At 42.2% G+C, this 27,141-nt stretch overlaps 4 protein-coding genes across 11 annotated transcripts in view; all 4 read left to right on the top strand.

Moving 5' to 3' along the window:
* The window catches only part of CAMTA1 (calmodulin binding transcription activator 1), a 333,202-nt gene extending 331,918 nt beyond the window's left edge, over positions 1 to 1,284 (top strand). For all 7 annotated transcript variants that reach the window (XM_032201387.1, XM_032201386.1, XM_032201385.1 and 4 more), the window contains one exon: positions 1,006 to 1,284. In XM_032201387.1, coding sequence (XP_032057278.1) covers positions 1,006 to 1,069 — 64 coding nt within the window. In that variant the 3' untranslated portion in view covers positions 1,070 to 1,284. The remainder of the gene's footprint in view (positions 1 to 1,005) is intronic.
* A 4,491-nt stretch (positions 1,285 to 5,775) lies between these two features.
* Positions 5,776 to 9,680, top strand: VAMP3 (vesicle associated membrane protein 3). The gene is made up of 5 exons (XM_032201442.1): positions 5,776 to 5,819; positions 7,253 to 7,334; positions 7,977 to 8,135; positions 8,676 to 8,727; positions 9,485 to 9,680. Coding segments are annotated over exons 1-5 (315 nt in total). The 5' UTR covers positions 5,776 to 5,817; the 3' UTR covers positions 9,505 to 9,680.
* A 633-nt stretch (positions 9,681 to 10,313) lies between these two features.
* Positions 10,314 to 24,332, top strand: PER3 (period circadian regulator 3). Of its 2 annotated transcripts, none has more exons than XM_032201570.1 (17): positions 10,314 to 10,670; positions 11,842 to 11,993; positions 12,566 to 12,681; positions 12,957 to 13,158; positions 13,774 to 13,822; positions 14,567 to 14,709; positions 15,090 to 15,168; positions 15,897 to 16,003; positions 16,241 to 16,397; positions 16,809 to 16,914; positions 17,338 to 17,463; positions 18,092 to 18,218; positions 19,260 to 19,404; positions 20,333 to 20,460; positions 20,998 to 21,177; positions 21,840 to 22,088; positions 22,579 to 24,332. In XM_032201570.1, the coding sequence occupies exons 1-17, from the start codon at positions 10,408 to 10,410 to the stop codon at positions 23,337 to 23,339; spliced, it is 3,090 nt and encodes a 1,029-aa protein (XP_032057461.1). In that variant the 5' UTR covers positions 10,314 to 10,407; the 3' UTR covers positions 23,340 to 24,332. The 2 variants fall into 2 exon arrangements, with proteins under 2 accessions (XP_032057461.1, XP_032057460.1); XM_032201569.1 differs by having other exon boundaries at positions 21,837 to 22,088.
* A 1,065-nt stretch (positions 24,333 to 25,397) lies between these two features.
* Positions 25,398 to 26,482, top strand: MRPS16 (mitochondrial ribosomal protein S16). Its single transcript, XM_032201468.1, has 3 exons — positions 25,398 to 25,690; positions 25,767 to 26,027; positions 26,104 to 26,482. Exons 1-3 carry the CDS (start codon positions 25,678 to 25,680, stop codon positions 26,238 to 26,240), a joined length of 411 nt encoding a protein of 136 aa, XP_032057359.1. The 5' UTR covers positions 25,398 to 25,677; the 3' UTR covers positions 26,241 to 26,482.
* The last annotated feature ends 659 nt before the right edge of the window (positions 26,483 to 27,141 follow it).

Raw genomic sequence — 27,141 nt, 5'->3', positions numbered from 1 at the left:
GCATTTAGACTGGCAGAGCCCTCTACCTTTCCAGACATGATATTCTCCAACAGTTTGAGGTAAGCAGCAAAGGTCTGACCTTACTTGTATTGGTCAGCGTGATTTCTTCATTGACTCCAGTTTCCCCCAGTTTCACGCGTTAACATAGTGCCTGTGAGTGATAGAGCTTTGAGTGATCTAAACCAGGGAGTTAAAAACAACCAGCTTCTCCTGAGTATGTTTAACTGTATATGCAGAAAAATAAATTTAAAAAATAGTGGAGGTATATTTATAGGCCAAATCTAGAGGTCAGATTATAGCCTTCATCATGTTTTTGTATTACCAAGCTGGTGAAAGACACAAAAGATCATGTATGAGTACCTAAAAAGGCTACAAACTGACATTCACGCTGCTTAGCTCTTTTGACATCTCAGTATCTAAATTATATTTGCTTAGATTTTGTTAAATTAAATCAATTTTAGTTGGATTCTGTTTCATAGGTTTGCAGCTCTGACATGATTCTTTGCACCATGCCTTTGTTACTTGTCCTTTGAAGTATTAGCTAGATTAATTGGGCATGTACATACCCAGCTAAATCATCTTAACTTAAGCTGTCTTCTACTCCTTTTAGGGCGGGTCTTCCCTTGCAGTAAAGGAGGAAAGGCATGTGATGGGACTGAAGTTATCCACTTCTCTTCATCTTTTGATAAGAAAGAAAAAAAAAAAAAAAAAAAGGGCAATTAAATAGAACAATACCACAATGAGTCACACTGTATTTACATGTAACATGAAAATTCATTAGCTAGAAATTACTATACGTTTCCAAATGTGATTTTTCTCAGATTTCTACTGTTCCCTCATGCGCTTCCAACTGTTTACAGTGTCAGGAGCATAGTACCTTCCTGTCATTTCTCTGGGAGGTGGCTCTTTTACACTGGAGGTTAAAGGGAGGAATCATTTTGATTTTTCTATCTTGAAAAAGTTTTGGAATAGACATGTTATGTGGCTCCTCTTTGTTTTTTTCAGAGTGAAAGAATTGAAAAAGGCCAAGGAACTTGAAGACACACAGCAGCATCCCGTAGCAATGTGACATTGCTTTTCAGACTGTTTTCATTTTCTGTTTTTAGCAGAGACATGCAACAACAACAACAAAAATACCCACTGCAGTTCTGGAAATACCATCTGCAGGATTTTAACAGTAATGTTTTGGTCATTGCATTTGCACTTTCATGGACAACTTTTAATTTGTTCAGCAAGACATCTTGGAACTCAATCTTCTGTTGGATCATAGGAAAAAAAAAAAAAGAGACACCAGGAAGAATTTGTGAGTTGCTTCATTCTCCAAGACGGAAGAAGCGATTATTTATCCTTTTCATATAGGGCTGTATTGAACAACATGTGGAACTGTACAAATATTATACCAAAAATATTGTTAAGAAAAGGTGGGAATGCACAAGCAACACAAGAATGTTGTTCCTGCACTTGTCAGTCATCTCCAAGAAACTGAAGCTTTGAGAGTCTCAGTGGAGGGGCTTAGATCAGTACATCTTTATTGGGTCCATGCATCCTCATTTCCTTCGCTCTTCTGTCCTTTGTGTTTCTTTTAAATCTCTACAGCACACTTAATGCAACTTTTTAAATCTGCAGGTTTTTAATACATCCCGTGGGAACTTACAGAAGGGGTTGGTATATGAGATAAACGGGTAATGCATGAGAAACAGAGAGAGTAACTTAAGCAAGTTTTAAAAAGTTTCTTTTTCGTATTTTTTTACTAGAACCTGCAAAAACATATCAATTGTCATGTACTTTCTCTCATATTCAGCACTTTATTTTCTAGCCTTACTTTCATGTGCTATTATTTTAAGTTCTTAAAATAATTTGTAAGACGTGTAGCTTTTTATCTTAAGTAACTGTCAAACCTCTTGTCATTTTGCAGAGTCACATACATATGTTGCCTGGACATTTTATACCACCTAAAGATCAGAGTGGTGCTGCATTCTGGCCAGTAAATTTCTTATTTTGGCTATTTCATCAAATCTGGGCAGTTTCTGTATATATAGAAGGTAGAAATGGAAAATGACAAAATATTTGAAAGGGAATATATTGATTAATTACTAAATATTTTATTCATAAAGGGTCAATAACTTGGCAAGATAAAATTATTATTTGTATAGTTTTGTCTGAATGAACGAGAAGAGTGTGGATGTATTGTTTGTACATATTGTATATATTAAAACAGAGATATGTGCATGAACTCAAGAAAAAGAAATGAACAAAAGCAAAGCATTAGTGGCTATGGTCTGTAAAATGAAACAAAAACTTTATTTCACTATAAGAAACTTTATTTTAAATGTTCTTTAGAAGAACATTTTTGCTAAAGCATGACTAAATGGCAAAAAAGAGCTACTGTATTTAGACTTAGGAAAAAAAGGCAGAGCAACATTACTTTAAAAAAAAAAAAAAAAAAGAAAGAAAAAAAAAAGATATGTTTACATTTGATTTTGGCTACCAGGAGTTTGGTTTGGTTGAATTTCATTTATTTATTCCTTCCTTCTTCCTCCTTCCCGCCCCCTTTTTTTTTTTTGCCAATGGTGCCAAGTAATGTGAATGCTAATATTGCTTAAGAAAATTAAGTTACTTTTGCAAAGCAGATAATCATAAGAGTACAAAAAAGCGTATCTAGCTTAACACCATACACTCACTCCAATAAAGAACACTTAGAATGAACATAAAATGAAAAACAAAAAAAAAAAAAAATAGTATGAAAGTAGAAAATATGTTTCACATTTTCATATCTCCTGCTGGAAGTCAGAAAATGTAATAAAAATTGCACAAAAAAAATCAAAAAAAAAGTTAAAAAAAGATGCAAACTGATCTTGTAGGGGTGTCATGGTATATTGCTATTTCCACATAGTGAGGAGCCAAAGAAATTAATTTTTTTCATTAAAGTACTAACTTAAAACTGTCAGAAATTCTCAACAATAGGAACAAGGTTCTGATCTTGATTACACAGGAATGTAAGGGAAGTAACTCCTGGTGGATTATGTACATGTGTCTGAGATCAGAAACTGTTCCTTTGTGTTTGGTTTGCTAGTGGCAGTGTAAATTTTCTGAATGGACTGGTGTAAATTTGAGGTTGTTAGTTTTGGAATAGTTGTTCTTGCTCGATCCCGGCCACCAACTGCAATGTTTAAACACAAGGCTTGTTGTGAAGCCTAAAAATATTCACACGTAAGAAACTTTTAAACTGGTGTCTTTAGAAGAAGAGTAAAAAAAAAAAAAAAAAAAAAAAAAAAAAAATTGTGGCAAAAAAAAAAAAAAACTGGGGTCAGTGCTCTTGGTGCCTTTTCTATAATTGTACCTGTTTTTAATTACTTCTTTTCACTGCCAGCATTGAATTACAGTAGATGTGCTATAGCTCATTCTCTTGTACATTTCTGAACTGCTGCTTTATGACCTGATTCAATTTAAAAAAAAAAAAAAAAAGTAAAAAAGAATGGTCGGGCTCTCACACTGTGTCTGTGGACAGCCTTATAGACTCAATTTATTGTACGGATTTAGGACTTTAAATGTTAAATTTTCCTCACACACAAAAATGGAAATCAAGAAGAATCTCCTTTGGGATGAACAAGAAATGCTCTGTATTAATACTGGAATAACTCTGACATTCTGAAACAGAAATGTTGCTCCCATTAACCAATATGTGACGATACAGAATTGATCTTTTTCCTAACAAGAGTAGTGACCTCAGTGGAAATATTTTAATTCCCTATATTTATAAAAACAACTCAGTAATATACAGAGCTATTTCAAATTACTCTTCCAGATCCATGGGCCTGGTGGTGTATCTACTAACCTAGATTCTGCTTCAGCCAAATGTTTAAGCATGTACTTGCTGTTAGGCATGCAAGCAATTCCATATGGTCAACAGAAATACTTGCATGCTTGAAGGTAAGTACAGCTTCTAAGTGCTTTCTTGTGTCGGGTCATAACCCTTCAGTGTATCACTGGGGAGTTGAAAAGACTCCCAATGAAGTGAAGTGATTTTGCTCACCCTTTTCTTGATTGTGGAACTTGTGTTTTCACAGAAGATAAGTGCAGCTTCCCGGGAAAACTCAAATTCCCAAGTGCCAGGAGCCAAATCTTCTGTCTTCTGATAATGGAATTGCTCCTTTGTGAAACACACTTAACAGCAGTAATACTGTGTGAAAGAAATACAAAATATAACATGAACCCCCTCTCTGGATGCACGCTTATGGCAGTTCCACACAATAGCTGGTGCCCAACGGGGGGTCCCCAAGACTTGCATGTAAAACTAGTATAGATGTCTTCTCTTTTGTAAGTTTTATTTTTGTAACCGTGCATGTAAAGCATCACTGAATCAATGGATCTGTTGAAGAACTCAGCTGCTGGAACCATGCAAAATGTTTTGAATTGCCCTTAAAATATGGAAAATGTTTTCTGAATGCTTTATATTCTTTCTGCTGTAAATTAAAAACAAAGAAAATTTCCCCATACAAAGTGTGTGCTTTTTTTAAAAGTCTCTTCTGGTCTAGTTTTAAAGGGTGACATACTCCTTTAGCCACTGTAAATAACCTTGAAAATGTTTCTTCTTCTAGAATGTGTTTTTAAGCTGCTTGCAAGTAGCACACTATCTTTTAATCTAGGATGTCCAGGATGAGCTGTTCCATCACCTTTCAGGGATTTGCTTGGCTTCTCGCTCATAGGGATGCACTGATCTTGAGCTTGAAGGAAGCAATGCTTGAATATTAACCAGTTCTCCTGGATACCCACACGCCAGTCTTCTAGAACCCTAACCCATGGGATTCCTCCAAGTAGGTAGGTCCCTGAAAAGGCCAAAGTCTGCTCCTGAAGTCCAGTATTGCCATCCTGCTTATTAATTCCTGGGTTCTCCTTTGGTGTTGTGTTAGGTAGAAAGAAATTAAACACCCACCCAATGCTCATTCCCCTCCCTCCCCCCTCCTCCCAGAGGAAGAGAATTGTAAGAGCAATAGTGAGGAGAAAAAAATAAATTAAAAAAGGCACGGAGATAAAAACAGCATAATAAATGAAGGAAAAAGAAAACAAACAAAGAAAAAAATACAGAAAGGATGCAAAGGCAATCACACATAACCTCCCACCAGCAGACAGAGACCTTGAAAAGGCACACACGCACCGCTGCCTGCATGCACGGCGGATCCCACAGCTCAGCTGGGCCTTTCTCCCACCATACCCGGCCTGCTTGCTGCGGGGGGTGGCATGAGAAACACAGCAAGGCCTTGACGCTGTGCAGGCCTGCTCTGCAGCAGCCAAAACATCGGTGTGTTATCAACGCCACGGCCACGAATCAGGACTGCGGCACCATATGGACTGCGACGAACGGTAACGGAAACCCAGCCAGGTCCAGGACTGCCATAACCCAGAGAGGTCTCAGGAATGAGCCCAGGTACACTGCGGGGCTCGGGGCACTCCTGTGGGCATGACCCAAATGTCCCCCCAGCGCTGACAGGCACGGGGCCGAGCTCTCCAGGCAGCCTCTCAGCAGCTGCCCCCCCCCTCACGGCGCAGTTCCGCCTGCAGCGCCCCGCCTGAACCCCCCCGGGGCGGATTTCGGCAGTGCCCGGCCCCCAGCAGCCGGGTGCCTCAGGTGCCTCACGCGGCCACCCTGACGTCACCGAGCATGACGTCAGCGCCCGGCCCACACACGGCCACCTTGACGTCACCGAGCATGACGTCAGCACCCCGGCCCCCCCCCCAGCGGCCCCGCCCCGCCCGTGGCGTCACTTCCCGGACGCCGCCGGAGCTGCGCGCAGTTGCCGTTGGGTCCCGGCCGTCAGGATGTGAGTGCGGGGCGGGGGGCGCTGGGCTGGGCCGGGCCGGGCCGAGCCTCGGGGGCCCTCCGCGGCCGGGGGAGGTGGGAGAGGGCCGGGGGTGGCGGAGGCCGGCCCGGGGGGTGGGTGGCAGCGGGCCCGGGCTCAGGGCGCGGCGGCCTTTCCGGCTCGGCCCGGCCCGGCTCAGGCCGCTGGGTGCGCTTGGGCGGAGGCTGCACAGAGCGGCCCCGCTTCGGGCCGAGCCCAGGCATAACCTGGGCTGTGCGCGGGCCGGGCGGGCTGCCAGCCTCCTGCTCGGGTGGGGCATCCTGTCCCATCCTGTCCCTAGGCTTTGCGAGGAGCTGCGTGGAGTGCTGCCAGCCCCAGGGGTCCTCGCGGAAAGCACTGGCTGTGCAGCTGAGGAAATGAGAGGCTGGTTTCATGTGACTGGGTTGTTGTGATTGGAGCCTCAGGAAGTAGTTTTGCTTCTGAGTCTGTTTAGTCTTGGACTAGCGCTAAAGCAGCATGAAAGGCTGACTGAAGTGCCAAAACCCAGGAGTTGTTTTGTCATTAGAGCATGGACTGCTTCTGAGCATTGTCAGAGGCTACCTGGCTGGGTGCTTGTGTATGTTTGTTTCCTTTAAATGTAAGTTTGAATCCAATGTCCAAATGTGCAAAGACAGATAACATTCAGATCCAGTCCGCTGGATATCAGGTGACATTCAACTGTACATGTATGTGATGGAGAAAAATTGAAAACATGGAAAAGCAAAATGAGTGTAGGTAGTTAGAAGATAAATAAATAAAAAGTCGTTAAAGTTGTGAAAATGGTTTGAGAAACCACAAGCAGCTGTGGCATCAATTATGAAGACGTGGAATGTTGTACCAGGTTAAAAAGGTACAACCTGAGGTTATAAGCTTCAGGCTAAACAGAGGTAAACTGTTGTACATGCTGAATGCCTTTTATTTCTTGTGCTTTTTATTGCTCAATGTCAACTGCTTCAAAGAAAAGAAGCAGGCAACCACAAGAAGAGCACATAAACAGAACAACCATTAAGTTTCTGTACTTAATTGTTGTAAACTATTTTGAAGATTAGTGTCTGTGCTGAGAGGGGGGGAACACCACTGAGCCCAACCTCTTGAATATCTGAACCCCATGAACCACTACTGGAGTTATCATGTGCTTTATTAGCACACTACTGTTACATTAGCCAGCCACTACTGTCTTTTAGCACATGAACCAATTCATTTGCAGGAGATCTGGCATGTGGTGTGACTTACACCCATAGTCAGCTGCTAAAGCATCCCTTCTCCGGTAGAAAAGGAAACTTCCCTGTGTTTATTTCAAGGATCAAAATTTCCTGTTTTCAGGAGTGTCAGGTGACTTGTATACTCTATGCATATCAACATGAAAACAATCTGTAAAAAGAGAAGCAGAGTACTGATGACTTTCCTTACTGCAGGTCAGCCAGTATTCCTGGAAGCTCAAATGTGGCTGCTGGCAGTAATCGTCGACTTCAGCAGACTCAACATCAAGTGGATGAGGTAAAAGTTTAGTTTGTTATCAGTGTAGTCCTTTTCCTTAGGAAACTGGTAACTAGAACAGATGTTTTTGTCAGTCGTTATAGAGTCATTATATAACCTGGTGAAGCTTAGTATCATTCATCTTTCTTTATTATACTTGTCACTTTAACTCTTGAAAACTTCTTAAATAATAATCCAGCTGGAGTGGGTAAGTGGGTACCAGTGTCCAAATGCTAGTTGTGAACTCAGTGCTCGATGGATTGCCTTAAGCAAAGATAAAGCTTGCTCTCTGTAAAGATTCTCCTTTACAGTAGCAAAGAAGGCTCACCTCCAAATATGGCATGTTGAGTCTTTGGGGTAAGCCAAAAGCCAGCCTGGCTACTAACAAGATTTTTTTTGATGTATGGTTGACTACAGTATTTAAACGCCTCAGCTCCTTCTGGAGCTAGTTAGGAATTACTTCCCAGGTTCAAGGGAATACCAGCACAACTGGCAGTACTAACACTCAAACGTCCAGCTGCAGGTGAATTCAAGAGTCTTTTCTAAATTCCTGAGTCTGTCTTGTTTCAATATCCTAAAAGGCAATAGCTTATACTCCATAGAGAACATTAAGAGCACCATGTTTTACCTGCAGTTGATAAAGCTGATAACTTCCTGATGTAGGTTGTTGACATCATGAGAGTAAATGTGGACAAAGTGTTGGAACGAGATCAGAAGCTGTCAGAGTTGGATGACCGTGCTGATGCACTGCAAGCAGGAGCTTCCCAGTTTGAGACCAGCGCAGCCAAGCTGAAAAGAAAGTATTGGTGGAAGAACTGTAAGGTAATCATGGCTTGTACACTTGCAATATTCTGTATCACAACTAACAGCATCTCAAATGGCAGAAGTAACAGGGACTTCAGCCAGTGTTACTTGTTACAGCATCTAGTTTTAAAACATGGCAGTGGTTAGGTAAAACAACCAAAAGCTGGATTACCAGCCATGCTGCTTGATCCAAGACACTGTCAAAGATGGTAATGGCCACAGGGAACCACTACAATAATCTGAGGTGTTGGGGAGCAGGAGTAAAAAGGCAAAAAATGCATAGGTTGAGTTAATACGCAAGCAAGCACTGGACTGCAGAAAGAGCTCATTCAGCATAGCGGAGAAGAAATTGTTGGTGTACTCCAATTTGCCTGTGTTACACAGCTTATATCTAAGTGATAATGGTGAACTAAGAACTGTTTACTGAAAGTTCTAATTACAATGTTAAATCTACCCCACAAAGCAAAAGTACATCACAAAGGCTGCTTTCCTGTACCCTAAAGGCCTGTTAATGCTGCTGTACAGCTTATAGTAAGTGTTGTCTGACTTTCTTCACAGATGTGGGCAATTTTGATAGCTGTTGTTGTCTTTATCATCATCATCATTATTGGTAAGTTTCACTGAAATGGGTATTTATTAGAGTTGGAATAAATAGGATTAATTCACTGACTAGTAAAGCTTAAAGAAAGCTGAGATATTGAGATGAAGGCATATATGTAAACTTAAAATCTCAATGACCACTTTAACTATTGTTGACTTGCAGTGGGTGGTAAATGACCACTGTAAGAGCCCCAGTAGCTGAATTTCAAACACCTGTGCAGTGTGAAACTGAGAACTCCACTGGCTTATGAATGCCCTTGTTTTTACAGCTGCGTATTGCAGGTGAAATACCATATCCCTCCCTTGACTGTCCCACCTGTCCCAGTTTCTTGCTAGATGAATCCTTTTCAGTGCAGTAGGTCCTGTCATACTAGGCAGGCTTCTTTCAAGCAGAGACTCTGCTACTGCCAGGTGAAATGGTACCAAGGCTGGATCAGAACAGTAAGCTGGGGAGCACACAGCTCAGCCACTGTTCTGAATTCTAGAGTATGTACTCTATTTGAGAGGACAAAACTCGTGTTTGTGCTGTAATATGGTAATAAACACTGCAGGTTTTGTTTGTTTGTTATGGTAACAAACACTGGCAATGTAGTCCTAGATTAGAAATGTGCACAAGAATATGGGAAAACTAAAAGCAGGAAAACAAACGTGGAAAACTCTTAAATCCCTCTTTACCTATCTCTAGGATCTTAAATTCTTAAAATACAAGACTTACGGTAGAGGGCTGAAGGAGACTGTCCACTGTTCAATTTTTCTTCTTTTTATAGTCTGGACTGCGTTTTCATGAGTTACAGGAAGAAATTCCAGTCCACTGAAGGTGCCTGTCTTCAGCCTCTCCAATTCAAACCTGCTGTGTTTTCAGCCCATCTACTGCTGTTTAAAGCAAAACTATTCTGATTATTGAAATGCTAACTTTACCTGGTTGCCTTAAGACACTCCTAATACAAATACTAACCAGCACAGCCCGCCACTCGCACAGTGCCTTGGGAAACGGGGAGCACGGAGCAGGCGAGGAGGATGTGGTGCTTCTCACAGCTTCCCCGGCCGATGCTGGGAGCGGTGCCAGGCTCCCTGGCCGGGGCCGGCTTTTCTCCTCGATCCTCCTCTCCTGCCTGCCCCCGCTCGGTGCCATCTCAGAGGGGCTCGCCCCTGCCTTGTCCGAAGTGCCTCCGGTCCCCGCTCTCGCCCGGAGCCGCCTCGGGGGTGGCGGCGGCGGCGGCGCCGCACGTGGCCGCGGGGCTGGCGCGCGCACGGGGGCCGCGTGCGGCGGCACGTGAGGGGCGGGGCTCCGCCCCCGCCGCGCGCCGGCCCCGCCAATAAAGTGGCTCTGGACCCGCTCCCGCCTCCTGTCTCTGTATGGGGTGGGGGGGCGGGGCGGGGCGCGGCGCACGTGGCCGCGGTGTGTGGGAGCGGCGGGGCCGCGTGCGGCGCGCCTTACGTAAGCGCGCGAATCGCGGTGGCGGGCGCGGGAAAGGCGGAGCGGAGGCGGCCCCGGGGCGCGCTCCCAGGCGCCGGCTGACCTCGGGGGGTGGGGGGCGCTGCGGCGGGGGGAGAGGGGCTTCGTGCCCGGTGTTTTCGGGGTGAGGGGTTCGCGGGACCTTCTGCCCTGTAGGGAAAAGGGTGTGAGGTTGCTGGCGAGCTGGGCTGTGCCGTTCGATGTCCCGGTGCCGGAGCGCTTCGCTGCTCCGGGATGGACGGGAGCGAGCCCCGGGGCAGCCGCTCGCCGGGCGCTGGGAGCGGGCAGGAGGCGGCGAGCAACGCGGCTGGCTCGGGGAAGCCACGGGGAGAGCACCGGGAAGCTGCGGGGTGCCGCTGTGGTGCACGCGTGGGAGCCAGCTCCGGTAGCAAGCGGTGCGACGGACCCAAATCCCGGAGAAGGGATTGCTGCTGCTGCTGCGAGTCAAGCGGCAGCTCGGCCCGGAGTTTGAGGAGGCAGAGCAAAGTTAACAACAGGTAACTCTTGGCAGCGCGTGCTGACCGTCCTGCTGCTTGAATTAACGTCCTTAAGCAGAGAGCTAACGTCAGGACCGAGGGTTTGATGTATTTGTGGTTCAGAGCTCTTCTCAGGGCTGAATTATTTCAGTCCTCCAAGGAAGCTCGCGTGCATTGCAAACCGTGATGTTTGTAATAGACTCAGGTGTGGGTTAGATTGCTGTTGCATGATTCCTCCTAAGCTGTTTGTTAGATACACAGATTGGCAGATCTGGATATATCCACAAACCTTTTGTGGCTTCTAAAGATTGCATTTAGCAGTAGTAAAGCAGAATTAGATAATGCTTTTTGAGAATGCTCAGAAGTTCAATGAGGTGCTTCTGTTGTGTTTTTTTTTGTTTGTTTTGTTTTTTTTTTTAAACAATTTGAGAGTCATAATTCATGCAATGTTGAATTTACGTGTAAAATTACTACGTAATAGTTAAGCTTCTTTAGTGATTTACGTAGTTATAATATGTTTCTAATAAAATGCCAAAAGGACAATGGTTAGTTAAAATAACTGTTTGTATCTCACCTGTAAGTTTAGAATCCCTCTACATTTTGAGGGTATTGACTGCTTCTGTTTCAGCCAGTGAAATAAGTAAAAGTAAGAAGTGGGAGATTTTGCTTGTTAATAACATTGCAGCTGCGGGGTCCTACTGCTCTGTTGTAATGAAAGCTCATAAATCATGTGAAGAGTGAAATTTTTGCATCAGGTGTATTTTGAGGACCTCATGGTCCTGTGAATTGTTTTTAATCAGATGCAGACTTCAAAACTAGAAAGACTTACTTACATAAAGAGTAAGCATTTATTAACAATTTTAATACCAGCAAGATTTAGACAAATCTGTAGTAAATATCAGCTTATTTCTAATTGATAAACATCTTAGCTAGAAGTTTGGTTGCAATGCCTTTGCCATTTGTAATGTGCTGGAATTGAAAAGGAGGAAGGTTAGAGGAGAAATGGTTAGGTAGCAAAGAAGTCAGCAAGATACAACAGCAAATACAGTGAATGGACATTAGGTCTTCTCCTGACATTTTGTGAATTTGAAGCTAAGCCCATATAGTGGTAATTTAGTGAATAATTTTGTGAGAGGGGAAAAAAAGCTTTTATACCAGAAATCCCCAGCACAGTCTAACCTTGGTTTTACAGTGATCAGCTGGATTGGAGCCAGTCTCACGAAGACCTCATGACGATGATCCAGGAAATGAAAAAGTGTTTGCCTGAAGATAAAAGGAGTTCCAGCAAGCCCAGTACAATCAGTGCTCTCAATTATGCTTTGCAGTGTGTCCAACAGGTCCAAGGTAAGTGTGGAAAAAAATGGAAGTGCAGAAGCCATAAAGCAGCTTGTTTTGAATAGATATATCTGGCAACAGATAACATTGAAAAAAAGGAAAGTATTTTACTTATCCTGCAAAGAATTAACTTTTTGAACCATTGATTTTTTAATCATGATGTTATCTTTTGTATTTAAGTGTCCACTTACTGCTTCTCTTTTATTCAGGGTGCAGCTGCAAATAGGTGTGTACTAATAACTTGCCATGTGTGTTGAAAAAACAGTGTTCTTGTCCCACCTCAAAACCTTACTGGATAGTCTGTTTTCCAACAAAACAAAGTAGCTAAATTTATTCTTTTGCCATCACATTCTGTCTCTTCTGCTTTCTTGTGCTTCTTTTCTATAACATAAATAGGTCACTCCAATACTATAATCACTATGCCTTTTTCCTTTGTCATTAAACAGACCTTCCTCATCTCAGCTTAGGCTTCACCTAAAAAGATGACAAAAATATGAGTGCTATAAGAAATACTTTCAAATTGTCCCCTTACTGACATCCTTGTGTTTGTTTTGCTTTTCCTATTATTTTTTTTCAATTAGCAAACAAAGAGTTTTTCCAGGCCTTGAATGATCGAAGAGTGTTTCAGACGGATGTGACGACATACAGCATAGAAGAGTTGGTGACAGTTGCATCAGAACACACTCCAAAAAACAGTGTAAGGAATTCAGTAACACTCAAGAGTTCATCATTTGCTATTTCACTTTCCATTTTGTCTCCATGTACGTTTTTCAAACAGAATGTGTAAAAACGAAAAGCACTTTAAGTTTTATTCAAACAGATACTTTGTGTTAGTAATGGTAGGTCAGTGCTATTGCTTATCAAAGCTGACTTAGCATACCCAACAGAAGCAAGTGAAAAAGTACCTATATTTTCTTTTTTATTTTTTCCTAGACACAACCATGATCTCGTTTAACAACGTTTGTTTTCCAGGATACCTTTGTGGCTGTGTTTTCCCTGCTTTCTGGGCGCATAGTGCATATTTCCAAGCAGGCAGCATCTATTCTAAACTGTAAGAAGAAAGTCTTGGACTCTTCCCGGTTTGTGGAGCTGCTTGCTCCTCAGGATGTGAGTGTGTTCTACACACATACTGATCAGTCCCACCTCCCGCTTTGGAATGTGGAAAATCAAACGGGTATGACTTGATGCTTTATCTGTCTTTCTGTCTTCACAGAATTTGGATAGAATAGTTGTTTGCTTTAAATGCTTATGCTACCAATACATATAGGCAAGTCCAGAGTTGCCACTACAGAAGAATGTGAGACATCAGAGGGTCCCTTCGTGCTAACATGCTAGGGATTCCTGAACTTTGCAAGCCAGTCATATTCCTGTCCATCAGAGCAGTGGCACCCCTGTGGAGCTATTGCTATTTTCTTGCTGTGAATTATTGCTGAATTTCCCTCTCCCCGTACCTCTTGGTTGTATATGGTTTTTAGTACATGGTTCCCAAATTTTAGTCTTTGCTTTCCGTGGTAATGAACCAGAAAAAGCTTTTTAGATCATGTGTATTTCCTCTGAATTTAGCTCCAGGTCAGCAGTTTCTCCAAGCGAGTGGGCTGGACAAGAGAGAAGAATATATAAAGTAGTAACAGACAGTTGAACAGCTAAATCAATAGCTATTATAGAGAAGGTTGTGAGACTTTAGTCTTGCTCCTAAAGCCTGGAGAATGCAGAGTTCAAAATAATTCTGGTAGGTGTGACCTTTTTTAGGATATGAACTGATACCTTCAATGTATGTTCTTCTTCTTAGACTCTCTGTTTGAATATGCCCAGGTGAAATCCTTTTTCTGCAGGATCAGGTAAGTACACTGTTACAGTTTTATGTTTATGAAGGCTGGGCCGAGGGAACAATAATGGACACAGGCAGCAATTTTCTTGTTATGACTGACCGTTGTGAGCTTGTGGAACTCCGTACAAAAATGACTTACTGTGTTTAATATCAATACCCAACAGGATGTTTTGAATATCTTTTTCATAGTGATGGTTGGGAGAAGATGTAATACTTATTCTGTCTCCCAGTGGATCACTGTTACATTCACATGTTTCAAAAATATGAGCTCTAAAATCACTCTTCAAGTCTCTTGAGTTCAGCAGGGCAGATTTCAGTTTTACTTTGGGGAACTGTAGGATGCGTAAACATTTTGCAATACTTTTTTTTTTTTTTTTTCATGTTTTCATATAACGTTTCCTTCTTCTATGTAACAGAACCTTTCAACTATGTGGGCTTCCTGAGTAAAAATGATTGGTTCTCAGGTGGGCTGAGAATTGGAAGGTGGCCTTTAACTATTAGGGTGATGGCATTCAGGAACGGTCTTTCAGTGCATATACTGGAGGCATTGTACATACTGGATTTGAGGGGAGCAACTGTACTGCTGAATTGCTGGCCTGTGATTGCATGGGATTGTGCCTAGGACCTCAGGAGATTCTTCCTGATGATATGGCCCTGTGTGCTCTGCATAATGTCCTTGTGCAGGGTTTTCAGCATTGGCGTAAAGCATTTGAGCCTTGATATCAATGTGTAAATCCCTTTCACTTTTTCTCAGGGGTGGTAAAGATCAAGAACAAGAAAAGCATTGTTACCCATTCCGAATCACCCCGTACTTGGTCCACGTGTGTACTTCTGTCCACATAGATGCAGAATCCTGCTGCTTAGCTTTGGCTGAGAAAATTCATTCTGGATATGAAGGCAAGTCAGGAGAGTCCTGTGGAAAACAAGCCGATAGGAAAATACAGTATATGAAAGTCAGCTTCATTTGTTTTAGAATTTGTTCTTTTGTAGTGCGGCCATTTTAACTTTGAGCATATAAGTGTGTGCACGTATGCATGTGTATCCAAAACATATGCGCCTTTGATAGGTCCTGAAACATTTGACCTCTTCTCACTACATTTATATTTTGGAGAAGTCTATATCACCTAAAAGTTTGTTACATCTCTTTGAGTTACTGATCAGAAAGCCGTGAACGGTTAAAAAGTTCAGGAGCCTATAACGCTCTGTCATGAGCAAAAGTTAGATTTTCTGTCTTAATGCATATTTTCTGTTTCAGTAAATACTTCTTTTTCAATTAGCTCCTCGAATTCCTATGGAGAAAAGAATCTTCACCACCACTCACACTCCAGGATGTGTTTTTCTTGAGATAGATGATAGGTGAGATTTGAATCTTAAGAATGGTGAGGTACGTATGGAGAGGTAGAAAAAGTCCTCTCGGAATGCAGCTGGAAACCCAGGTAAATTATTTGAACTGTGAAGTTGGCAGTAGTTAATGAAACAAATTAGTTTTGTGTTAATTTTCAGTAATTATTTGTGTTAGTTTTCTCATTGAAAAACATCTAAAACTCCAAGAACGTCATCTCCTTTAACTAAAAATCTAAAGTAGAACAGAACTGCAGTTAGTTTCCAGGGACCTGTGGTAATGCAAGTAGTGGAAAACCCACATCATGCAAAACTGTGAAGAATTACAATGCAAAGATGCAGTTTCACTGAGCTGGCTTAAATGGATTTGGCCAGACAAAAGTTGCGTCCTGCAAACACCTGAGTGTTCTTACAACCCACTTCACAGCATCCCTGTCAGATTTCTTGCTAGCATTTTGCCTGTGACCTCTTTCTTCATGATCACCCCCCCCCCTTTTTTTTTCCTCCATATATGGAAGCACAAAACTGCTTGTGACTTAAATCTCCAGGAACAAAAATGTTTGTCATTGGTATTTACGTGTTTACGTTGCACTGGAAGATTATCAGATGGTTTGGAAAATGTTCTGTAGCTTTAGTTCAAGCTGTTGCGGATCATGCACGGGGACTTTACTCACAAGCAGCGGTTTAGGGATGTAAATACTCAAGACTAAATTGTAATCAATGATAACATGTTTCGGTTTCAGAGCAGTGCCTTTGTTGGGTTACTTACCTCAAGATTTAATTGGAACCTCCATGCTGATGTATTTGCATCCAGAAGATCGTCCTTTGATGATCGCTCTTCACCGTAAAAGTAAGTACAGTTTGCTTAAAAGGTATTTTTGTTCTTTTTGACGTTCTTTCATTCATGTATTTTTTATTGTGTGACTGGTTTCTAGTCTGGACAAAAATAAAGAAATTAAAGCAACCAATTTGATGTCAAAGCAAATTCAAAACTAGACTTCCAGACTTCTCCAGTCCTGCATGTTTGTGCTTTCATTGCTGTGTCACAATGTAAACTAAACCTTGTTTCTTGGTTGATTTTGCTCAGTCTTGAAGTTTGCTGGCCAGTCCCCTTTCGAACACTTACCCATTAGATTTTGTACTCAAAATGGGGATTATGTCATACTGGATACCAGCTGGTCCAGTTTTGTGAATCCATGGAGCAGAAAAGTGGTGTTCATCATTGGCCGACACAAAGTCCGAACGTAAGTCAGTTGTAGAACTGAACTGAACTAGAGCTGATGTTGCTGATGTTTGGGGATGGCCTTTTGACTTCTCAGTGATCTTTTTTTCAAGGCTTTCTAGAAAGTGAATTTGTTTTATGAGTGATAGAGGCAGAGAGGTAGATGCTTGTCAACCTTAACTCATGTTATTGTGCCAGTGTTCTGTTTTCTCCAAATCCTGGGGCTTTATGTGAAGCACTGCTTTCATATCACAGCCTCACTACCCTGGCTTAGCTGTTGGTGGAACAGATGACATCCTTTTGTGTTGGTTCAGGGAAAAAGTCAAAATGGAATACAGATACTTTTTAAAAAACAAGTATTTTCTAAGTCTGCTTACAGCTACCTTTTCTTCATCAAATTAGAATTAATAGTGAAATTTTGTTGGCTCTCTAGAAGCCCTCTGAATGAAGATGTCTTTGCTGCAAGAAATAAAGAAGCAAGCAGTGTTGAGAAAGAGATAAGAGAATTGCAAGGACAGATTTACAAGCTGCTTCTGCAGGTAAAGATGATGAAAATTTCAAAATAGTGGTTGGCCTTTTGAATGAGAGAGGCTAAAGAAATTGAAGTTTGTTTAGCAAATTTCTTTGGGGGTGATCTTCTAAAGCATCTGAAAGGAAAGTTGTAATTGGAGACAGGCTTGTGTGCCAGGTTTAAAAATCTAGCTCTGGGTGGCCCCCCTGATTAGAAAAACATTTTGACCTGTTTGCCAAGTCTTTGTGTTGAGAGCTAAATCTGCATCCTGAAACAGCTTTGAGGATGGTAGAGAAATTTTTCCCAAGAAAGTGGTGGAACACAAAACAACACTGACTTCTCATTTATTCTTGTTGTTGTTTACTTTGAGTTATGTGTTGCAAATTATGTTGTTCCCTTCTCTTTAATCTCTAAGAGAATGATTCTTTTTTTCCCCTCTCCACTAATACAGCCAGTTCATAGCAGCATTTCCAGTGGTTATGATAGCCTTGGTAGCAGTGGCTCTTATGAACACTATATCAGCATATCGTCTTCGAGCGACTCCAATGGGAACTGTGCAGACGAAACACAAGAACCAGTAAGTATTTAAATGCGTCAGTGCCTGCATGGTAGAAAATGCTTATTGTATACATATGCACTATACATCATAAATTTTACTGAAGTGGAAACATACAGCTATGTTCAAGCTACATGTACTTAAATTGGTCAATTACAGACCGCTGGTTTTTAGAGGACCGCTGGAGAAGGGAGGTAGAAGAACCATGCAACTAGAAAGAGTGTTGATACACAGGGTGGACAGGGGCTCTGTTTGGTTTAGATTTTTTCCCTTTTCTTTCCCTAAAAAGGATATTAGAGGTGTATTGTAAACTTCTGTAGAAGAGAGTGGAAGCAATCCTGTCCTAAAACAAGCATTTAAATAACTTAATTTCCTTTTGAGACTTTTGAGTAAATCGTCAACTTAGTGCTCTCTCAAGGCTTGCATCAGTATAAAAACATTCAAGTGATGAGGCTGTTTAATCTTTATCACAGCTCGATGTAATTATCGTGGTTAATTTAATTAAAAATTCCAATAGATACCAGACTCAGGCTGACAGTCTGCTCCCTTTCAGTTAGGAGAATACGGGAACCCAAGTCCATCTTAGTGGTCTCCTATGGCCTCTCTTTATTCATTTTATTCTGACTTCACATTTTTTACTTATCTCAAGATAACTTTGCAACAAGTATGTGCAGATGTCAACCGAATAAAGAATCTGGGGCAGCAGCTGTATATTGCATCATGGAGCAAGCCACAGAATGGAAATGAACAGGCTATGAGTTCAGAAATGCTAGGAGGTGAGTTAATGTAATTATGATCTCTAAGTTAACATAAACTCCTGTAGGCCTGGAGCCATGACGTTGGCTGTCTGGTGTTACACTGAAGCACTTAAGTTAGCATCTTAACATGGCTTAGATCCGGGAAGTAGTCATTTCTCTGTGTGTGTGGTTGTATGTTTTGTTTGCTTTTGTTAACTCAGCAGATAGAATGACTGCTCCCTGGGATATGGAAGAATGTACTTGTCTCTCCAAGTTAATAGACTTTTTTATTTTAACGCTTTCTAGTGAAAATGTACACTTGTTTGTTGCAAATATAAGTCTAATGTGGAAGCTTCCCTTAGTTACTGATTGTGGACTCTCAAACAATCCACAGACCAGAGGCTGGAAAACACTCTGCTCCACTTCCCTTTGAAATAACAGTTTGCTCATAGTGTGCTTAATATTGCACTATTGCAGGTTATTTCCAGTTAACGCCTAGCACAAATACATGGAGATGAACGGGTGCTTCAGCAAAGATGATAGGAATCTGTACGAAAACATTTTGGATTGTGATATTTTTTATGAGTTACATTTATATACTATTCTGACCAGTGTATCTAAGTTACAAAAAACTTAGAAATTACTGTTAAATAACAGATCAGATCCTGTGATGTGTAAATTCAGAGAAGAATATTAATTGAAGTTTTGTTTACAATTGACAGCCTTTGAAATATTATTGATTTATAAATCTAATAAGATGTGATGCATGCATCTTTTAGCTCTTTTGTATTTTTTAGTTTTATTCAGTTCCAATCAGTTTCTTAAATACTATTTTCTTTCTATGTGCTTTTCTTTGTGATCACTAGGTTATTCTTAGTGGATGTTTAAGGTTTTGGGGGGCTTCCCTTTTTTCTTTCTTCATCCTCCCCTGCTTCAAAATGTAAGAATTGAGGTGAAAATGCAGAATTACTTGGTAATGAGAGCTGTGCTGTGATAGATGGTATGTTCCTGTATGTGTGTCATTGGAAGTAGTGGTTAGATACCTTTGAGAGTAGTCTTTGAGAATTTCTTCTTTTCTAGGGAAGAGGCACAGTGCTTCCTGTTTTCTCCAGAGAGTGAGAAGTGACAGCACAGAAGAACCAGGCAATATACTTTATGATGATTCAAAGAGGACTCCACTTGTTCCTTCCTATCAGCAGATTAATTGTGTTGATAGTATCATCAGGTAGTAAATTATGAAGCAATTACAGTGATCCAGGTTTAAGATTAATTCATGGAAGTTAACAATGGGAGCAGTTTGCATTGGTCTAGACTGTCAGGGTTTCGACTTAAAATTCCATTTTGGAATGTTTCTGCATTAAATATGTTAATGGTATCCTTATCACATTTCTCAAGAAAAATGGAACGTGTCTGAAAAACTCTTATGGTAATTAAAATTTTAATTTTATTCTTCAGTCAACTGTTATATATACATATATATGAACTATATTACCAACTATTAGACATTTTAATGATTGAAACATCCTTGATTGAAATGACTGAATGATGATGCTTGACTGAAAGTATTTATTTTCTGCGGTTGCGTAAAGGAAAACATGAGTGAAAAAATCAAGTCAGTGTGCACGTTTTTTCACTTGCTTTATCAAGAACATGAATTTTTGGTCACTGCAGTAAAGCGCATATGCTCATGGTTACCTCAGTTTTGTGCTTAGCTTTAATGCTTTTCCACGAAAGCAAAGGAGCACCGCAGTTTTGCTTATGAACAAGTGTCATTGTTTCTATTAAATCTGAGAGATGTACATCCTTGACCTTTAGAGGTTGATGTTCATCTTTTGAAAACAAAATGTGAATATATCAATAATTGTGCTTAAGCAGGAATATTCCAAAAAAAAAATGCATGTTTGAGGAAAAATTTCAATTGTTTCCAGCTAACTGATAAGGTAAGTCCCCAAAGAGAAACAGAAAATTAATAAAATAATTATTTAAAATACTCTTTGGAAGGCAAGTGTATGTTCAGAGCTTCCTGCAGTGAATTTCAAATGCTAGTTAACAGTACCTGCACCTGTAGTTTGGATTGTTCAATTGTTTCTCTCAACAAACTGGATAAACAAAATGGAGTGGGGAGAGTTTCCTGTAATACACTTGTATTTCAGATATCTAGAGAGCTGCAGTGTTCCGGTATTGAAAAGGAAATGTAAATCTTCTACAAATACATCATCATCATCTTCAGATGACGACAAGAAAACCCAGCAAACTCAGCAGGAATTCAAGGCATTGGAAGGTAATGCAAGGGATACTGACAATCATCATGGAAATGCAATGATCTATTTTTGATGTGCTGCTCTTGTATGTTTCAAGGTTTCTTTCTGTTTTTTAAATTGTTGTCACACAAATGGCACAAATATTTTGGTTACGGGTAGTAAATAATTTGCTTCATTTGTCCAAATCATACAATTAAGAGTAAGCAACAGTAATGTCTTTGAACTTAGAATGCATCATAAGAAGTACTGTTCGCTGTTGCTAAATAAACCTTCTCTTGCTCTTTATTTTTATTCCATATTTATGTATTAAACATTTAACATATATGGTACATTTATGTATTGAATATATGTTTAACAAAGTGCGTGTTAAATTCGCACTTGTGTATGAATGTTATATTTATTTTTATATAAGACTGTCTTGTTTAACAGTGTGCATAGCAAGTGGTTCCTTCTGAACCAATCATATTTGATGATTTCAGAGCAATTGTAGTGCTTGGACAGAAATTCCGTGTAGAAATGTTGTCATTTACCAGTAGATACTGCTGTCTTTTCATCAGTTAATTCCCAAACTCCAATATCTGCTGATTGGGAAGAGATGCTGAAAAAGCAGACTACTGCAGGCATTGTGGGAGCTCCTCTGGCAGACCTGACCCTGTCCAAGTCTCCAAGTGTGGTATCTGCCACTAGCCAGTGCAGTTACAGCAGCACTATAGTGCACGTCCCACACCCTCAATCAGGTACTACTCGCTCTTGGAAAACATTGACATGACTCTGTAATTTATTTATTTATTTTTTTAATTTAACAATGTCTTCAGACTAAAGTATGCAGTGGGAAATCTTTGTTCAAGTCAAGTATGTTCTCATGAATGTATGATCTCTGAAATACAATGAAGGTACTTTTGGGGACACTGAAGAGAACTTGAGCCTGGAAATGTTTACAATGTTTTTATAAAACTTTTTAATACAATACAGTTTGATATAAACTTCCAAAAAGTTTGCACTGTTTCCTTTCCCCTTTAGCTTCATTGCATACATCTCAAGCACAGCAATATGCTTTTGTTCAGCAACTGTGAATGAAAACAAAAATGACTAATGGGCCAATATTACTTAATTCAGAAAGAAACATAAAAATGAGAACAATTGCAGTTAAACACTAAGAAAGTATGAAGAAAGAAACGCCTCTGTAACTTCAAAGTAATTTAAAGTAATTTGTGCAATTCGTATTATTATAATTGTATTTGAGTGTAAAGGGTCCCATGTTCCATCCCGCACCTCTGCAGTCTCTATTTGCTTGGTAGCTCAGACTTGTTTATTTTCTGTGTAATGCTCTGGGTATCATGGGAGAGCAGAAGGTCAGAGCAAAGAATGAATGATTTATTTTCTTCCTTCTTCAAAGAAGTGACTACAATGGAAGATGCTGCTGTTGGAAATGAACAAATGGAACTGCCTCCTGTGAATGCTCTGAGTCTCATTATGGTGCCTGAGGAGTTAAAGCCTGTTGGGCTAACAAAAGAGACTTTGTCAGCCCACACTCAAAAGGAGGAGCAGAACTACGTGGACAAGTTCCACCAGAGGATCTTGCTCTCTCCATTTAGGACTTACCTTCAACAGGGTAGCAGAAGTAACAATGGACATTCCTGTGGCCAAGGTAGGCAGCACCTTTAAGAAATACAGATGTACTAGACTTACTTCAAAGACCAGCTTAGCAATGGGCTCGTGTTCTCCTTTGTGTGATTTAGTGAGAACCTTACTATGGTTGCAAACAGAATACTTTGTTCGAATTGCCAAGACCTGACAGTGGCATTGCCCATACAGCAGTTCTGCTCCATCTTGAATGTTGCTTTCTTAAACTTTTCACAAAGCACCTAACTACTGCAATAAATACTGCAAATCCCAAGTAGTTTATTGCCTTCTGCTGAAGAACTGTAGAGGATCTGATTGGATTAATATAAGAAAATTGATTATACGAAGGCAAATATTGTTGATATATCAACAAGTCCACCACCGTAGTACATAGAAGAATTATCCAGAAGAAAATCGTCTCTTTGAATAAGCCACACTTTAGTTATCTGGATGTTTCTCCGTACTTTTCTTTTCTTGGGTCTATCAATTCATTGTCTATTTTTCTTCCTCCTTAGGAGATTCCCCTTCACTGGAGAGGAGTACAGCTAGCTGCAAAAAAGGCAAACATGGAAAATTCAAGTGCCAGAAACCTCAGAGACAGTCCTTAGATAGCCACTCTCGTAGTAAAAATAGAAATACATGTAGTCTTCCACGTGAGAAGAGAACAATTCGGAAACAGTCATTTTTTCCCTCAGAAGTATCCTGTCAGAGCTCCTCCAGTATGAATGTATTTCCTCCTGTGGGATTTCCCGTCTATTCAGATTCACGATCTAGTTTTCCAGCCTCTCTTGTAGGAGAGGAGCTTGCCCTTCACTCATTAAAACCTGAGCCAACGTCATTGTCACAGCTATGCTGTGAAGCACCATCGCTCCCAGCACTTTATCCCCCAAACTTAGGCACATTTATGGCTGTGTTTTTTCATAGTTACCCCATGTATTCTCAGCTGCCTCAATATGCCTTTCTTCCTAGCCCTCAGTACATTTATCCCCCTTCTTCGTATCCATGCACAACACTACCTCTAGCTCCCCCTCCTGCTCCATCAGCAGTAGCCCCAAACTCTACGAATCAGCCCTTTCCAGCCTCTTCTGCCACATCGACTGAGGAACAGCAAGAGGGCCGGCATCACTGGGCCCTACAGCTGAGTAGCTCACGAGGCAGCTCCCCACTTCAGCTGGATTTGCTTCAAGAAGAGCTGCCAAAACCTGTGGAGCCTTCCATCAATACTGATGTTAAAGCACAAGCAGAAGCTGAATGTGTAAGTAACGTGGATCTCTAGTGTTGAAGAGAAACTCGGACTTTCATGGTGTTCAGTCACCAAAACCAGCTATGATCTGTGTTTCATGGTCAACAGATTACCTTTTTTTGGCCACTGTTGTGGTCTGTAGACTGCAGAGCATAAATAGCATAGGAGGAGCTTTTTATATTTGAGCCCCTAGGAATTTGTAACACTACAGTCCAGGCACTTAGAAAATGACACAAATGTGAGATCTGGTATAGACTCCCACAAATTGCTCTTGCTAAGTACTTTGGCAGCATTTTTCTTTCTCCATTAAATTGTTGGCAGGAAGTTGGGGTGGGCATTTATGCATGTGGAACTTGGTTAGGACTATACCATTCACATCTTTTTTTCACCCAGTCTCACAGTCTCTGTGGAGAACCAAAACAAAGGGAAGATACTTTTCTAATAACTCCCTCTGTCTCCCAGGGATGCAGCTAATGAAAGAACAGGGATCCCGTGTGGGTTGGTTTCCATGCATGGGTATAGAAAAGGCCTCTCCAACTTCCGCTGTAAACTCAGAGGCAGGAATCCAAGCTCTGCATGCGAGGAAAAAAATGTTGGCTCCTGAACCCAGATTGGGCTGAAAAGGCTGGATCAGCTGAAACTGCAGGGTAGGCTCCTGGAGTTGGTATACCTGTAGCTGCTGAAGCAGCAAGCTTAATGTAGTAAATACAGGAAGACCCTTTCATTTTCCTTGTAGTGCACTGTTGCTTTGTGTGCGTGGCTGCTTCACGCCATCTAACTGAATGTGAAAGGGACTGACATTATTGTCAGCAGAAGATCTTGAGTTAATATGAAAGTACAGTGTCTTGACAGAAAACCAGTAGGGAAGGATTTACAGCAGACACCAGTAAAATAGAGAGTCCAGACCCATGTTGTTTTCACCCACTAAGTGTTATCCTGAGATCCAGATATCCAGTCATTTTCAGAGCTAGAAATTCTAGCTATTGAGCTGACCTGAGAACTTAGTAAATATGTTACAAATTCAGTGAATGCATGACCTTCCTTTCTCAAGATAAAGGGTGATTTCCATGGATGTGTTCTGTTTTTTGTTTCCAGGACAATGATCCAGAAGGTAGTGGTAACAGTGCTAGTAGCCGTTGTGCTTCTAGTGAATTTACTGACTGCCAACTACATGAGGACTCCCAGGTTCAGCAGCATCAGGCAGCGGATCAGCTGTATTTAGTTCTTTAGATTTTCACTCCAATGACATTTCTAGTTATGGCGCAGGTAGGAAAGTTCAGGATCTAGACGTTTGCTCCTCTGATTCGAGGTGGCTTGCTAGCATGCTGGTAATTCGTAACAAGATGCTGGGGAAAATGGGAAATCCCAGTAAGAGGAGCTGTAGTCTGTATTTTTCACCAGCTCTAAGTATTTGAAGCCAAATGCATTTCACCTTAGTCAGAAATGGAAATCTAGAAGCTCTTCCTTTACTGCATAAGTCACACTTCTTAATTTTGCTTGTTAATGCTCTCAGCATTAGATACTAACTTGCATCTTATTTGGGTAGAGGTAACTCTGCATAGAGTGGGGCCTCTTGATAAATGCAACCTTCTGAGCATTTAACCCATGGGGTTACTTGTTAATTTAAGCAGCAGGGCTTGTAACCAGCAACTTTGCACGAAACCAGAAAAAAAAAAAAAAAAAAAAAAAGGACAGAACCGTGTGGCGGGGAGGCATTACCTGCCTTGAGCACCGTCCCACTGCTGGCTCGCTAAAGTACGTTTTTGGCATGCTCTGGGAAGCAACATGGACGACCGGCCAAAGACTACAGTTCCCGGCATGCTGCGGGGCACAAACCTTTGCCTCCGCTACGGCGCATGCGCCAACCCGGTCCTGCTGCGGTACCTATTTTCCTACGATGGGATCAGAGCGGCGTGCCGCTACTGCGCATGCGCCGCTTCCGCTTGCCTGCAGTACTGCCTTGTTCCCAGCAGGCGGCAGCAGAGAGCGGGCCGCTTCTGCGGCTCCTGCCCGCCTGCAGTGCCGCTGTTTGGCCAGCAGGGGGCGCGCGTAACAGCCACATTACAGGCACACCAGGGGAGGAGATACCAATTAAAGCGTTTTTGCAGGAAACCAAACTAGACCCAAAAATGAGGACTGTACGTGTCGTGGTTTTGGCTGGGACAGAGTTAATGGCTTTGCAGAGGCTGAAGCAGCGCTGTTGTGGATTTTTTAACGAAAACAGCGCTGAAAAAACACCGTTGGTTTTAATCACCTCAGCGCCCGCCTTCCCCTCCCGCCCTGACCGTGAAGGAAGCGGAAACCCCCGGCGGGCGGCCTGGGGCGGAGCCGCCCCGTGCACCGCGAGCACGGACAGGGCCGGGCCGGCGCCATGGTGCAGCTCGGTGAGTGCCCGCCGGCTGCTGCCCGCTGGGTGCCTCCCGTCCCGTAACACCCCCCCTCCCCGTGCTCTCTCCGCAGGCAGCCGGCTCCTGAAGGGCTACCGGGGCGGCCACGTCGTGATCCGTTTGGCCCTCGGCGGCTGCACCAACCGCCCCTTCTACCGCATCGTGGCGGCGCACAGCCGGCGAGCCCGGGACGGCAAATACCTGGAGCAGCTGGGCTGCCTCGACCCCCTGCCCAACGCCCGAGGCGAGAAGGTGGCGGGGCTCAACCTGGAGAGGCTGCGGCACTGGCTGGGCTGCGGAGCGCAGCTCTCCCGGCCGGCCGAGAAGCTCCTGGGTATGCAACGGGGAGGGGAGCGGGGCTGGGAGCCCCGGGGGAGGCTCGGCGAGGCTCAGCTCCGCTTTTCTTGCAGGGTTGGCGGGGTTCCTGCCGCTGCACCCCATGACGGTGACGGGCGCCGAGAGGTTGCGGAGGCGGCAGAGAGCGCAGGAGGCCGCTGTGCCCACCCCCGTGGTGGGTGGCTCGCAGGAGCACGGAGAGACGGCCTGAGGGGTGCCCCAGACCCCCGGGGTGCTGCCGAGGGGGTCCCGGGGGTGTGCGGGTCGGGACCGGGGTGCGGTGCATGCCCTCCCCCCCATGCACTCACCTTGGCGCGTCTGACTGCATTAAAGTGTCATCCATGCATGTGCTGTGCTCTCCGGACTCATGGCTGTTACTGTCAACATTACAAAAAGCCATTTCTAGTTGCTGCACCTCAACTATAAAGTAAGCAATGCTGCCTTTTTTCTCTCTTTTTTTTGTTTTTTCCTTCTCCATGGATTTGGTGCAACTTCGAAGGAACTCTGCAGAATGGTGACATACTTTTTTTTTCCCTGGACCCCACCAGTACCACTAAAAACCCCAAATTAACATACATTGATGCTGAATTTTCAGTATAATAGAAAATGTAATATATACTCCATTATGCAATGCGTTTGGGCATAGCGATAGTTCTATATTTATGTGTGTTTCATATTCTTATTTACAGAGGGAAGGAGTGACAAACATTACCATCAAACAGAACCATAGAATATCCCAAGCTGGGATGGACTCACAAAGATTGAGTCCAACTCCTGGCTCCTCGCAGGACTGCCCAAAAAAAAAAAAAAAAAAAAAAAATCAAGCTGTGTTTATGAGTTCATGGTCTAAATGCTTCTTGAACTCCAGCAGGCATGGTGACAGTGCCCGACCACCCTCTCAGTAGAGAATCTTTTCTTAGTAGGCATTGGTAAAATACACTGATATATACATAGACATATACTTTGAGAAATACATTGTTTTAATCAACTCTGATTTTTTTTTTAAGATTGTTTGCAACACACAATGATCTGCAACTCCAGCTACCTAGAAAAGGAAAGTGCTCGTGATCCATTCAGTGCAACAATGCTGTCTACAAAACTTAAAAGGAGAA

Source organism: Aythya fuligula, chromosome 21 (genome assembly GCF_009819795.1).
Source record: "Aythya fuligula isolate bAytFul2 chromosome 21, bAytFul2.pri, whole genome shotgun sequence".
NCBI classification, from domain to species: Eukaryota; Metazoa; Chordata; class Aves; order Anseriformes; family Anatidae; genus Aythya; species Aythya fuligula.
This window is presented reverse-complemented; position numbering and strand designations above follow the sequence as displayed.